The sequence below is a fragment of the Hylaeus anthracinus genome, unplaced genomic scaffold (assembly GCF_026225885.1).
Source record: "Hylaeus anthracinus isolate JK02 unplaced genomic scaffold, UHH_iyHylAnth1.0_haploid 11985, whole genome shotgun sequence".
NCBI lineage: Eukaryota > Metazoa > Arthropoda > Insecta > Hymenoptera > Colletidae > Hylaeus > Hylaeus anthracinus.
Genome location: NW_026534333.1, coordinates 1,115,740 through 1,131,194, shown reverse-complemented (window position 1 = coordinate 1,131,194; position 15,455 = coordinate 1,115,740). Strand labels below are relative to the sequence as shown.

Genomic DNA, 15,455 nt, shown 5'->3' with positions numbered 1-15,455 from the left:
CGTAAACAGAACTGCGAACCAAGTGGACGGTTACGGTTCTCGAACAATTTGAACATTTCTCCGAATTCTGCTCTTCTCGCGGTAAGTTTCTGTCTGTCCAACGCGCGGGTCGTATTTTTCTCCAAATCCGCCCACGCCTTCTCGAACCTCGTAACGAATAGACGTCCCAAGACCGATTTCTGGGTATTTTTCCCGGGTTACCGCGCGTAGTTTCCTGCGCTACGTCTTCACCGTCCATAGAAATTCACCGCGACAAAGCACAGGAATTCTTTTAAAGGGCATGACCGAAAGCAGGTCGGATCAGAATTCTATCCTCTTCGTTGAATGGAAAACGCTTGAAAGAAGGAGAGGGGGGGGGGGGGGGGCAGGAAGTGCGTACACCCACGAGGATCCGCTCCCGCGCCGCAAGAAACGCGTACGAATTATTCTTTTTATTTCTGTTCCGAGTTCAATCATGAGATCGCGTGAGATTCTCGTCCAACGAATCAATTAATTCCTGTACGGCGAGCAACTTTAATATTCGAACACTCTGTACATCATCTCGCTTGAAACAATTATAAAACTGTAAATTACAAAATTTCGATCATTCTTACCGTGCATCTTTAGGCCGATCATTTTGTTATCGTTTTAGTAGGGAAAAAATGTAAAATTCTAAACGAAGGTACGTTTTATCTTCGAAACGGTACAACACGTTTATTATCGTTGATATTTTATGCGTTTATGCACATTCTCATAGGTGTTCCCACATCTCAATTTTCCACAAATACATAAACATCCGCAGTCTACCAATAAGAAATGAATTCAATTGCTGTAACCATTTCTAAGGCCACGAGTGGCCTTAGAAAAATAATATGGCTGACATTGTTCTCAACCCTTACCCATCGCTCTAGTTAACCATAGAGTACCAGGTTGTCCGTGTTCCCCATCCTATGTATACAGATCGTGTTTTCTTTAAAAGTAGTATAATCGAGACAACCTTGTTAGATCGTATGCAAATTACTTGTCGCATAGAAACTTGAATTTAAAGTTACAGGTTTCATTTTACAGCGCAAATACATTTGGGTACTTGTACATCGAACTCCGGACGTGTTTTCAACATTTATTGCCTTGCCGTCATTTAGTTAGTTGACGTTCCTATCGGCAGGGCGTATTCAAATCTGGAATCGTTCTACATGGAAATTGGTACACTTGACATACCGATATTTGCAAATGTTTCTTCGCTCGGTAGCTGTTTAATATATTACACCTCCATTTTGCTCGTTTTCTTGATAAAGAATTTATTACTCGAATTCGTACTTTTTACCGCTTGAATACGTACAGGGCTTTGCAAGCGTTAGTTGCTCGGCACGTGAAATTATTATTAGGTTGGTGCATATGAAATGTTTATATTTACACGAACGAAACTTCTTCGAAGAAAAGGTAGCGCGAAACATTAAACATCGTGAAACCGACAATTTTCAAAATTATTTAAAAATCCTATGGGATGGAAGACCCTGTATTATATTATATTAGATAACTATGGTTTCTCAAGTAACGTTCGAAGATACTGGTACGAGTCGAGCGCAAGAATTCGCACGTAGTATCCGTTGCGAAGAATTCGGATTCAAATACACCTCCGTCTACCAGTTCGAACATCCACCAACCGAATGATGGCGAGGCAATAAAAGCTGGAAAGTCTCAAATAGCCGTCAAGCCTTCAAGGAAGCATTTGGAATATCAGAACGGTCGTAAATTCCTCTGCTTGTTTCTTTCCCCCGCCGTTTGAATCGGTACCAGTCGAACGCGTTCATAGCGAAACGACGTCTTCGAAGGCGGAAAACATCTGCCTTCGCCGTGTGCCCTACGATCCTGGCCGAAAGAGAATCATTTATGGGGTCCTGAAGCTTCTTTGTGACTGCGACTTACGCTGTGATGCTCGAAAGGACCGCGGAGGATTCCTTTTGTGCAACATGTGGCCGGCACGTGTTTCCCCGTAGAAAGGCACGACGCACGATTTATATAGGATCTATACAGAGAGAAGGACCTAACCCAACGATCTTCGACCAGCTGTCCGGGATTTCTTCCTTCGCCTAACAGGTCAATAGGATTCTTTTCATCCTAGAATCGCCACTAGGTATCCGCGAGTTATCGCAACGGGTGTACGGGACGTCTGCGCCAGAAACTCTGCCAATTGTTCGACCCAAACGCTACGTTTTATTTGGATTTCACGATGCGTTTCAACCCTTGACGGTCACGCGTCGAGATCGACTGAAAACGTCGCTCGTCATTCACAGGGTTAGACATTACGTGTTCTTGCGTATAAAGTCAATTTTATCCATTGGTTAAATCTTTTTTCATCTAGTTCACAACGTAAACAGGCTCCAGTGGGCAGAACTTGAACCGAAAGATATCGTTCAATATCGGAAACCTGATCAAGGTTGAAACCGGATGGCCAGTATGGAAAGAAAATGAAAGCTATTTGTGTTAAGAATTTTCCATTGGTATATTACAGAATTCAGTACTCAAATTTATCACCCAAGTCTCAAACTTATTTGAAGATTATGATGTTATAAATTATATTTAATGTTTGAGATGATAACTGTCGAGTGTCTCGGGTATGTTGGAATACGTAGATTCGCGTCGATAGGTACTTTATCCTGCAAAACTTGATATTAGGTTGTCCAGAAAGTTCGTGCCAATTTTTAAGAAAAATCCAAAGGGATATTTGAATTTCGATACATATTTATTGAATTATATAAATACCATTTTGTTCCGCGATCTTTCCACCTTTTAAGGGATCCACCCATGTCAATTGTTTTCAACCATTCCAATATAAACAGACGCGCACCACCTATCAAAAATCGCCACGGACTTTCCAGACAACCCAACATCTTTTTATTATTAACCCTTGGCACTCCGACTTTTAATTGCGAATACCAACTGACGACTCCGACTTATTCTCGTTATACTTCTACTTTTTGATCCGGAGAATAAGACTACCCCCTTATGATATTATAATTACAAATCGTAAAGCGGTTAAAGCTGTGTCGTGCATCTACGTTAGAAAGCTAATTCGTTTCGACGCTAACAGCCGGCCTACGCGTGCATCTAATCGCACACCCTGCGATCAAGGAACGGGAAGATTCTCGAGAACGAACACGTGGTTGCGACCATCTGTTGGCATCCTGCTCCGTTCGAACCGACCTAAACCCGGCCCTATTTTAGAACGGAAAAGGTTCCTTTCTTCTGTTCCGAACACCGACACCGTTCGAGCATCGATTCTTCTCCGACCTATCCTTTTATCAAACAACTTCCGATAACGATGGAACGATGCATACACATAATCCATGTCAAGAATTTAATTTAAGGATTAACAAATTGTTTGTTTATCTCTTTAGTTTACAAGGGTAAACGATCTCTTTTGAATCGATTAATGTACCTATCGGTCCAATCTTGCTTGTTACAATTCAACAGTCTTCCGAAACACCCTGTATGTAATGGCCAACGAATGTGCCAAGTAGCCGTCATCGACGTTGTTTACCCGTATCTCCTGCATTTGTAACACAAAAGCCAGCTTACACAAGCGTCCGTAAAAAGCTTCTGTAAACAGGTTGGAAACGGTTCGTCGCGTTTCTCACGGGATTCCACGCCGGCGAAGTGTCCCATTCCGGCGCACGTTTACACAAAACTCTCCGTAGAGCGATCGCGAACGGCGCTACCACGGAGGCGTAAATTTTTCCCATCGCGCTAACAGACTTAAATATTTAGTTTGAAACGAACGGGAACACCGATCGCGCAGCATCCCGAGCATCGAGAAGCATCTGAAAGATGAGGGGCCAGCCCATGTGTTCTCTTTTTTCTCTCATTTTCTTCCATTTTTTACTTGGGTGACAGTTTATTTTTACCGACGAACGAGGTACTCGAACGACTCGACGCCGCGGGATATATCGTATTCGATATTTCTCGATGCCTGAAATAACGCTTCGAAGATGAAGGGGGAGGCGGGAGAGGACGAGTCTGACGAACGGCTGATGCTGTTAAAAGCAAGGAATCGCGATGCGTGGCCGCTTTTGTGCGGACGGTAAAAGGTGCTCTCCCGAGAGCAGGTAAAGCATTCCTACCCGAAACGGTTCTACCTGACCCACCTGGCTTTCACGCTGAATTTTCGGCTCGAGAACAGTTCCTCTCCGCGCGCGCGCGCTTCGGTCCCTTTGAGGCTAGCTTCCAAAGCACCATTTGGCTGCATCACGCGTTTACGAGAGATCGTTCTGCTCGATACAGTACGATACACGCTGCCTATCGAAAGTATACGAACACGATTTCGGTGGTTTCGGTATCTTAAGGTTGTTGCTTCATGGATTTATTTAACGTAGGATTTCAGCAAAACTTCACGCGATTGTTATTTGATTAAATATGAAGCATATCAGCCTGTTACGATTCAAATTGACCACTCCAGTTTTATGAGAAACGATATAAAAATTCTCTAATCACGACACAGATTCTTGTGAAACATGCAGATTTTCAGCATGAATTTTTTCCATTTAAACCAAACTACGATTTAGGAGGCGAGGAGCTGCACTAAGCTAACGTTTTAATCCTCGTTCATTTAGCCAAAATTTTAGCCAAGGTTCCCGAATTCGATGTAATTTCAAGTTGTAATAGCAAGTTGTTATAGACACAAGTTATTATCACCCGTTCGAGCAGATCGTCATTTTTTTGTTGAACTTTTCCGGCGTTTACATGTCTTTGTCGAGTTCTAGACGTGTTTGTTCGGCGAAAGAGAAAGCGAAACGTGTCGTCGACTTGTTCATCGAAAAAGGGAAGAAAGTGTCGCTCTTCCATGTAAGATGCAGCCTTGAATTCGGTCTCAACGCGCTGGTTAAAAAAATTAATTGAACGACATGGAAAGTCTGGAACGGCAGACAAACACGAAACAAAAAAGGAAACTGAAACTGTAATTCCTTTTTGTTTTTATAAATGTTCGTTACTGTTTAGCGACCATACCCCGGAGGATTTTGCACTCGCCAAACTGATTCGCACGGAAACGTCTACAGGACTAAAATTTTGTCTCTCGGGACAATTAGAAACTATAAGACCTAATATTCGTCGTATTACTTGTTTACGTGTTTTCATCGAAATTTACGAATTCTATCCAGACGTGTTTTCGTCAACACTCGAACGTGAATATTATTCGTTGAAGTTCTTTAGCGAAAAGCTCCGTCGCCGAATCAGAAGGTACTCGCGGTTCACGCGAAATTTTGTACGCCATCCCTAAAACCGTATTTGGCCGACAAGTTATCTTCTAAGAAATATCGAAGGAATGACCACCTGCCCACGTTGCTTTTCCATTCAAAGCGGTTCTCAAAACCTCGGCTTAAGGATCTAATATCGAGGGGTTTTCGAGAAAGCTCAGGATATTGCGCGTCGACTACGAATTTCTCTCTTTCGGATCTCCTCTAATATTTTTCACCTCGATTAAGATGACGTTTCAAGCGTCAAGCTTGACACCTCATCGACGGATAATACCAAGAAATTATAATAAATAAATGAATACTATTTATACTAATCTATAATTACAAAGCATTAAACACTGTTATATTTAAAATTGATGTTGAGCAATAAGACTGCTGTAAAAAAAAAAAAATAGAAATGACTCGAATTACGACCACACGTTACTAACAAAGGTGTGCTTGTCACTGTGTCTCGAAAAATTGAGTCGTACTAATTATTGAAACTACTACTGGTTAGATCTCGAAAGAGAACGCGATTCTGTGTTACGGGCGGTTTCCTAGGGCAGGAAACGATGACTGCTCCTTCGCTGGACACATCCGGCCCGCCACGCGCACCGCGTGTGTCTTGCTCGACGTCACAACACACCTGCTTCCTCACAGCTGTTTCCTCGGTCCGTGGTGGCAAACTCCCCTTGACAAATAGCTTTATACCACCGCGTCGTTATCCCCTGGACTAATGTTATTCCGTCGCGACAGCCGAGATTCCTGCTACCTTTCCGCTCAATTCCCTGAACGATGGAAACAGAGCCACTGGCAGCAGCCAGAATATATTTGTTCGTTTGTAGATTTTATCATTCGTATCGCAGATCAGAAGTCGACTCGATTTTACCAGATATCTCGAACAGAATTTTATTTGTCTCGAATGTCTGTTATTGGGTTGTCCGGAACGTTCATGCCTATTTTTAAGAAAAATTCAAAGACATATCTGAATTTCGATGCATAATTCATTGAATTATACATGTACCATTTTGTTCCACAACCTTCCCAACTGTGTCAACGAATGTACGTATGTTACTTGTTTTCAGCCATTCAGATATATTCGAACCTGTACCGCCAACTAAAAATCGCCATGTACTTTCCAGACAGCCTCCAATATACAGGGTGTAGCAGGACGGGTGGTACAACCCAACAGTGGGTGATACTACATGTAAACACAAGTCGAAAAAAAGGAATAACATTTTTTCGTTTGACGCTTCGTTTTCGAGAAAATCGAGTTTGAAAATTCTATGCAGTACGCGTGGCACTGGACTGTCTCCCCGAGCCATTGTTCGCTACAAGTTCATGACTCACTAATAAGGCGAGCAATGATATGTACGCGTCAACAAGGACAGCACTTTGAACAGTTTGTTCGATAATGTTATGTAATTATCGTTAGTAATGGCAATAAATCTAATAAACATTAACATTTCTTATTTATAATACATATCTAAGCTTACAGGCGGTCCAGCGCCACGCGTACTGCATAGAATTTTCAAACCTCGATTTTCGCGAAAACGAAGCGTCAAACGAAAAAATGTTATTCCTTTTTTTCGACTTATATTTACATTTAGCATCACCCGCTGATTGGGTTATACCACCCGTTCTGCTACGCCCTGTATATCAAGATCGTTCCTCGTTTCTCCTCGACTTCGTATCACCGATTGCACCGAATTGAACCAACAAAGGGCGACTAAATTTCTTATACCAAACGGATAGATCATGGTTCCCGAACAAACCTTTAAACACCCGAAAAATAGTTTCTCGATAAAGGTCAATAAATAATCGTCGATGTTGCGTCTCGACCTCTACTGGAGTGTAATGGAAAAATCTTGTAGCACACCGACGAAGAGACGATAAATTCTTTCTGAATAGTTGGACTTTCGCGGCTCGTGATTCGCCCATAATCTTTCACCCCCTTCTGGCGTCGGTTCGGTTTACGATTTATCGGCTCAGCTCTTTCACTTTTTTTTTCCTTTTTTTATTTATATTCCGGGGAAGAGACCGAAGTGTCGCAGTGGGAGCGAGCCACCCCTCGCCGAGGCCCAAGGATACGTGTTTCACGAACGCCTCTGTTGGCTGACCCGGTCGCAACAGATGCAAGGATACTAGCTGCATTTTCCCTTCCTTTTCCCTTTCTCTATGCAACACACGTTGGTCTCTCTTCGCTCCGTGGCGTCGTTTTTTTCCACCGGGGGGTCCGCCGGGCTCCCCAGAGACGCTCCTGGAAGGGATGACGAACTCGGCCGGTTAACTAGAGTATTGTTCGATTATTATTTCGGTACATATCGCGCACTTGTTGTCTCTTTGTGCGGTCATATGGTGGTCCTAGGGTGGTTAGATCTGGCGATGACGGATCTGTCGCCGAAGATACCATAACGATATCCCGACTCGAGTTTGTTTAACATTTTGCTTACTCGGGGGTAAGTTATACATTTCGAATTCGATGTTACTACTTTGGCGAATCGAGAAGCCTGTAGTTTCTGTTGGGACGTGGAGACCGTCTGAACTGGACAATATACTTTTATATACCTTACGTTGAAATATCTGAACGAAATTTCATTTGAACTGGACATGAGTGGTACGAGTCGTAGACAAATCATGTGTTATTTCTCTCTATGTCCTTAAAATACAACTCTGTTTTTTTTTTTTTGGAAGATTACCCTGTCTTCGTATTATCGCATGAATTTATCGACGTATTCGATAATTATTCGGTGTTCTATTTAAAAAATTGTAACAATTCCGAAATAGGCTTCCGATTAATTTCCTTGGTACTCTAAGCGTTAAAGTAAATCTGGACAAAGGGGCGAGACGCAACTTACGTTTAGTTTCTAAACCAAACCTTAACGTGGACGACTTTCACCGGGGAGAACGTAACACTTTTTCAAACGGTAATGGATGGATAATGACAATTCAGGGTGCATCCACCGCCAACCATTGGGGGAGGGCGCCTACTTTTTTTCTGATCAGGGGGATATCGATGAAATTGTACGGGCAAAGGGGAGGTACTCGATCCGTTATAGGGGCGTTGTTCTGTTCTACGACCCCTGCTCGACGAAATAGTCAGGGGTCCACGAGTTTCGACGCAACCTGCGAGAACCTGTGACTCGCGACAGGTTGAATAATTCGCAGGTAACGCTTCAAAAAAAAAAAAAAAAAAAATATATCGTGATACCTTGGCGAGCAAAATGATGAAAACAGTGTATGCAGCACAAAAGTGAATACGTTACACTTGAATATCATAGCTAGACTGCGGATCTTTATGCAAAATAAAATCTTCGCAGACATACCTAGAACAATTGAACCAAAGTAGAAATCTATTTTACTCTGCAAATATTACGAACTTCGCTTTATAATACGAACTTCGCTTTATAATACGAACTTCGCTTTACTTTACATTCTTGGTTGTTGTGTGGATTTTCTAGTTTCTTACAGATTCAAATTTCTTATAAATGCATAGAACTTGGCGATCCAATTATAACGTTCAAAATGAATTCAACCGAAAGGAATATACGTGAATTCTTGAAAAATCGAAAGGTACGTAACCTCTTAAACCGGACTTGTTTCGAGCTGTTCCGGTTGACTGTGACGCCCGGCGGACGTTAATTTCGAGCGAGCAAGTGGCGAGCAGAAGCAAGACAAGGAGGATACGAAGGAACGAACGGTGGCGAACAGGAGACGATAGAAGAAAGGGAGGACAATGATCCTTGGAAACGCAGAGGAACATCTGCTCGGCTTCGGATCACGGCATGTCCTCCTTCAATGAACCGATTGCGTCGTGAAACTTGTCCCACCTCATAGGTGGCGTGCATAGGTATTCATTATCTTCGTCTTCGGCTGTGCTCGTTCGCGGTCCCCTCCTCCCTCTTCCCTCCGCCCCCTCCGCATCGCGAGCTATCTTTTTTGGTCCACGAAACATCTGCGGCAGCTGCGAGGCGGTGGCCTGCCGCAGGACTCGAGGAACGAGGCAGGTGCTCACCTTCGAAGAAGCTTCTCTCTCCCCCAGCCCCTGCCAATTACGCGTGCCTCTCTCTGCCATCTCTCCCACTCTCCTCTCGCATTTCACCGTTCCTCAGCCTCTTCACCCTCGTGTTCCGTGTCCACCCGTCTAATACGGATGTCCAATTCTCGCAGAAAGATCGACTTTCGAATCGTACATCGACTCGAAAAATCCTCTCCAGTTGTGTTCGTTATACCTTACGATACTTTTCGATTTGGTATCTTTGGGTTAGATTTATGTATTTATGTTTAGAATTGCAAGGGATAACAGTGTCGTGATAATAAATAAATTGCGGATAGTTCGTGCGTTTGCGGCGAATGGGAATAAGGGAAAATTTACGAGAATGTTGCGAATGTTGTTGAATGCACGAATGCGAGAATATGTAAAAGATCGAGAATAATGTACACGTTCGTACCGTTTAAAAGATGAGACATACTTTCATTTAGGTTTCGATTCTGTGTTCCGTATCTATGAAAATGTTAAATAAATGCAAGTGAATGCAAAGTGTGTTTCGTTCAAACAGAGGATCCTTCATGATGCTAGATTCTTCTAATCTTTCAAACACTCGGAATTATTCGCATCGAACCTCGAGTTCTCAGGACAATTGAGGTTTGAACCGTACTTTCACTGCGAGTCACCTCTTGTCCGTTTATGCGGCCGTATTCATGCTTTCGCGTCTTCCGTGATAAAGATGTTACGTAAACGATACTCTCCAAAAAAAAAAAAATATTATACAGTAAATCAGTCATCATTTTTATTCTATTATCTATCAGTTACAGGAGATATATACTTTCTCCCGAGCGTACTCGCGAGGCAAAATTTTACGATAGCCGTATACCAAGCTATTTTTCTTGGATATTGCGTTATTTCCAGGTTGGCGAGTAGGTTATGGCCCTAGTCGGGCGTAAAGCTGCCTGAACTTTCGAACCGTTCGAAGTTATCGGCCGATGGTGTCGCTTATTTTTCCCTGAAATCGTACTTCATAAATCGCGCGCGTATGCCTGCTGGCAACGACGTTGCGCGCCCTTATTATACTTTCATCGGTATTCGCGTCTTTATTATTAGTCCATAAAGCTCCGACGGTCTATAATTCGCGGTGAACCGAGTTCTCGGGCCTCGATCGTCGTGTACGATACCAGAAAGAGAGAGAAAGAGAGAGATGATGAAGAAGCTCTCTCGAGGATTGCCCGTGGCTGCGTGCAACTCTTGTGCACGTGCCTCGATTTCGCCCGTGGTCAGTGGATCGCGGTAGTGGCGAGAGAAAAATGAAACAAGAAGAAGTATCGCTAGCTTAAGGAGAGGAACCACATTAAGAGTTCAAGTATTCGATGTCCTACAGTAGATTCTTGGGATATTTTCTTTTATAGAGAAGAATTTCTGTAATGCTTTAAAGTAAATTTGGTCATTTTTCTAATTCATTTCACACAGAAATCTGTGAGATATGGACCATAGACTATCTATACTAATATTACAAAGAGATCAAATTTGTAGGGAGTAATGGAACTACTGTGCTGATTGTAAGCATTTTTTTTTTTTTAGTAATACAAAGCTACACTAGCCCTTAGTGATATAAGCTATACTTTATTTTGATAAAAATAAATTGAAAATTATAAGGTGATCTTTAAAAATCCTTATTAATTATAATATATTAATCTTTACAATCTTTATATATATATAGTATATAGTATAGTATAGTATAGTATAGTATATATATATATATATATATATATATATATATATATATATATAATATATATAGTGTTTATCTTCATGAAATTTTCCAGAGGATCAAATGATTCCTTTTGGTAAAGATTAATATATTATAATTAATGAGGATTTTATGAGGATAGTATATATATATATACTATATGTATAATGCAGGCACGAACGCGACGTAGAGTAAGAATAGTATTCCATATAGGTGAAACCACGGTGCAACTAGTTCTTTATAAATGAAACTATTCATTTCAGATACTGGAGAATTAAATCCTTCACGAAAACCGTACGAGTGCTTTGGATAACCAGCAAAGGAGCTAAAGGACTCGAGCACGCGGCCTTCTTGGATTCCATTATCTGGCAGCTGCCTCCTCGGGGTTGCGTATCTCGTTTCTTTTTCTCTATAGAACGTCTTCCATGTACCGAAGAACCGTCTCCTTTATAAATACGTGTCGTGTTTTTTTTTTTTTTTTTCGTTTAAAGTAATATTTAACCCCAGACGCTCTAGAGGACTGCAACGTTTTATTCCCAATACCGAGAGAGTGCGAAGAGTTCTTTCGACTCCTTTCGTCGTTTTGAAAACAACAGATGATAATACAAACCGACGCTAATTAACAATAATTGAACAGAAAAGAAACTACTCCTCGGTGAAAATCCTTGTCACCCCTATGCGGATGACGTGACGGTCAACGTGTTAAAAATCGGTGATGCGTACATGAGCAACAGATTTATACACGAAACTAATTCCTTTGTGCCTCCCAACGTCTTGTTCCCATCGCTAAATATTTTTATGTTAACGTTTCTACCGACCTATGTTTCAATTAACCTCGGTTTCCTCCACTATCCAACAGGATCGTTTAAATTCTTCGGCGTGTATCGAACCTAATTACTTTGTAACGAGTTTTAAGGAAAATTACTCACCCATAGAGCATCGCGGCGCCAGCTATGCCGCCTCCGCATTGTGCAGCGATGTACAGAGCAGCCCGAAGCAGAGAAATCCGTCGACACAAAGCGAAGGACATCGAGACAGCTGGATTCACGTGGCCACCTGCGAGCCAACCATTCCATCATTTTATTACGAGTTTACCAACTCCGTACCCGATGGACAAAACCAACCATTTCCCCGATTCGTACGCAAGTAATAAATTACTGTACCGATACTTGTTGATACTTTCAATTTAGCGATACTCTATCGGCGTCGTTCGATGGTCGAAGGAATTATTTTATCCACCTTGAACGTTCTATTCTTTTATTTTCGCGGTATACGATTAATTTTCTCTAAATCAATTTTATAGCGTGTTTAATTAGTTAACAGTACTTGTCACGCGTTGAGAGCTAGTTTGTTTCGAAATTTTATTGAAATAATTAATGGGTAGCTTTTTAAACGCTGGAAACCGAGGCCTTATAAAAGCACAGAATCAATTTCTGATAAATATGCAATATTCGACGAGATTCGTACGACATTTCTTTCTTTAAGAGAATTATACTCTTTTTCTGTACAGAGAACGTGTAATGTAAAATGGTTATTGAATATGAAAATATTATAGAATATCAGAGAAAATGAAAACGAAAAAGGTAAATAATTGTAAGCAAATGGACTTTCGTCTCAAGTTTTAGAATCACCCTATACAGGAATACAGACGCGGTCTCCGCTCGTTAATTAGCCTTGCTCGTCGAGAGGGAAGAATAAATGCGATCGTGTTTCGCTTAGACTGCAACAAAACGCTAACAGCCTACGCGTGTCAGTGTCGCGGTAGAAAAACAAAAATTTTATTGTAACAACGCACAAAAATTCAATATATCGATTTATGTCCATTGTTCGTTCCCATAAAATTCCCAAATTCAAATTTATATTCAATTCTTTCATTTTATTTATCTTCTTTATTAAGTATGCGATATTTCATACGTGTAAGTTGAATATACGTGTAAGTTTAATTAAAGAAAATTGAATGTGCAAAAGGCTGAAGTAAAGTTCAAGTATCTACCGTTTCTAAACTTAACCTCAACACGTGTAAGGAATAAAAAATCCTGTTCATCTCTAGTACGAGTATAACGTGAATCAAGTACATACAATATAAGCGCACACGTTCCAATAAACCCGTAGCGCTATATTTCCATCGGTCGTCATAATCGGTTAACGAGCCAATCGTGAAAGACCATGAGGGCAAGCTGTAAACGATGCGACAGAGATCTCTGCTAAACTTCCTATCCGAAGTCTTTCAAATCATCGACAATTTATGTATTCCACGCGGCCACTTTTCGCTTTTTAAATACAATAAAGCCACGGAATCTAATAGCAATCATAAGCATGATTGAATATTCTATATAGAATTATTGACCTAAGAGTTTGTAAGTGTCAACTATTTTCGACATAGCACTTCCTGACTACCCGTCAAAGAACAATACGATGTTCCTTGCAAAAACAGTTATCTAACCTCAAAATTGGTATTTCTAACGATCCCAAAACAAAGTTTAGCCAAATTTTCTATAACGAGTCTTTCACGATTCAGTTGTTATACGTTGGGCTTCGTTTGTTATCTATCGTTCAAAATAATGGTGTAAAGTAGAGGATTCTTACCACTGATGTGGCCGAAGATCATCGAGATCGCAGCGATCGCGAATCCTGACGCCACGGCGGTGGCCAAGACGCAGAGTCCGCTTCCTGAGACCACGGAGGACGCAGCCGCGCCAGACACCACGAGGCTGAAGAGGAAAGTGGCGAAACACTCGACGGCCACTGCTCTCCACAGTTCTAAGCTCCGTGCCTCGATGGACATAGGCGCCTTTCTCTCCGTTAATTCCGCGTGGTTTTCTTTCAGCGCGGAGATCCTCGTCAGAAGTGTCACTATATGAGCGTCCAGCTCGCGCGACAGCGACTCCGTGGTCATTCTTCGGCGCTTATGTTTGCACGGAATTCGAAAGAAAACTTTTACTTGATCTGTCTGTACGAGTTTCTGTCAGTTGTTGTTTAAAGCATGCTTTTATTTATCACTGCTCGACTGCACCTCCAAACCGTAAAACATCAGTTTCTTGGTCACTGAATGTTTTCAATGTTATTCCGCACTCTTTTCGCGGACACTCGAGAGTTCGAATAGCTCGCGATGAAATTGACGCGAGTAAAGGTATGCACAAAGTGGTGCTACCGAGTAGGGGAGGACACTGACGTCCGGATGTTGCCGGAATGGCAACGCGCTCTCGAGTGACAAGCGATCCCCGTGCGGAACAAGTGGGCCCTGGCTAGGACTCGCCGGCTGCCCCCACCACCGCTCCATCCCCACTCTGCAACCTCTGTCGGTGGGCGACGCATCTGTACCTAACACGAGCACACACGAGCGCACACGAGCACAGACGACCGCTGGTCGTCGTTCGGGGATGTACTTTCTTCCCTGCCCCCGCAAGGGCAAACAAAGAAATGGCCAAAGGAGGACTTTCTGTCAGTGGTAAAATCGACATGTCGAGATTGTTTGAAATATATTTGAAGAATATTCCAACTCTCTGATAGACATGGGCATATTTAAAATAATTACATGTATGTCTGATATACGATTTCAAAGAATATCATCTCATCTTACGGTTATTTCATTTTTTACACTTTACCGGTAGTTGTAGGTTGTAGGACGTATAATGAAATTGACGATCCATAAGTATTAACAATTATTTTTTTTGTGTAAAATGGAAAATAATGAAGTAGTTTAATTATTTGTGATTCCAATTACTTTAAAATTGATCTAACAGACGGACTATTATCAGAATATATTTCAAAATCCATGTGTTTGTGATTTTCCTATAACTGTTACTATTTTTGTCCAAGTCAGACGAAATTTGTTATAGTTGCTCGTTATGTTTCAATGGAAGGTACGTGCTACTTAATCTGACGGTATCCTAGATAAAGTTATAATTATAATTTGATATAAATCGTATTTCAAACTTATAGTCAGCGCTTTTGACGATAAAACGTCCAAGTTTGTAGCGTTCTTATTAGTTCTCATTCTTGGCGTTAGATGGGACCACCAAATGTACAAATGTCGACAATGCAGATACCTATTCCTATTAAAGATCTGTTCGTATGTATTTCTTTATAGCTCCAACTGTTCTTTTTATACTATCACTTGGAGGACGGGAAAATACATTGTTTTCAAATAATGATTACTTTTAGTAGTTTGAAATAATCATTATTTCGAATAACGAACTTATTTCGGTTACCGGAAATGCAAGAGTAAAAAAAATATTCGAAATAATTATTTCAAGCAAAATGTTCCTAAGTCTGTTCAGAATTTTCTAGCGGTGTTTTAATTCTTGTAAAAGTGATAATGAAAATCATTATGAATAAAAAATAATCCAATAAAATAAATAAAATAAAAAAAAAGACTTTGATCTTTAGATGTCGTGAATATACGAATAGCGATTGAAATAATTATGTTCATACTGCGCGATGTCTGTCTTATTCCCACGAGTTCAAAGACTATTTTAATGGCCAAGTTCCCACAAAAAGG

At 41.2% G+C, this 15,455-nt stretch overlaps 1 protein-coding gene across 1 annotated transcript in view; it reads right to left on the bottom strand.

Annotated features, from left to right (window-relative positions):
- LOC128887009 (neurogenic protein big brain-like) overlaps window positions 1–14,528 on the bottom strand; it is a 22,449-nt gene extending 7,921 nt beyond the window's left edge. Inside the window, exons 1-2 of the mRNA XM_054142410.1 lie at window positions 13,541–14,528; window positions 11,884–12,010 (exon numbers count right to left, since the gene is read on the bottom strand). Of these exons, the coding sequence (XP_053998385.1) occupies window positions 11,884–12,010; window positions 13,541–13,850 (437 nt within the window). The 5' untranslated portion in view covers window positions 13,851–14,528. The remainder of the gene's footprint in view (window positions 1–11,883; window positions 12,011–13,540) is intronic.
- Between the last annotated feature and the right edge of the window lie 927 nt (window positions 14,529–15,455).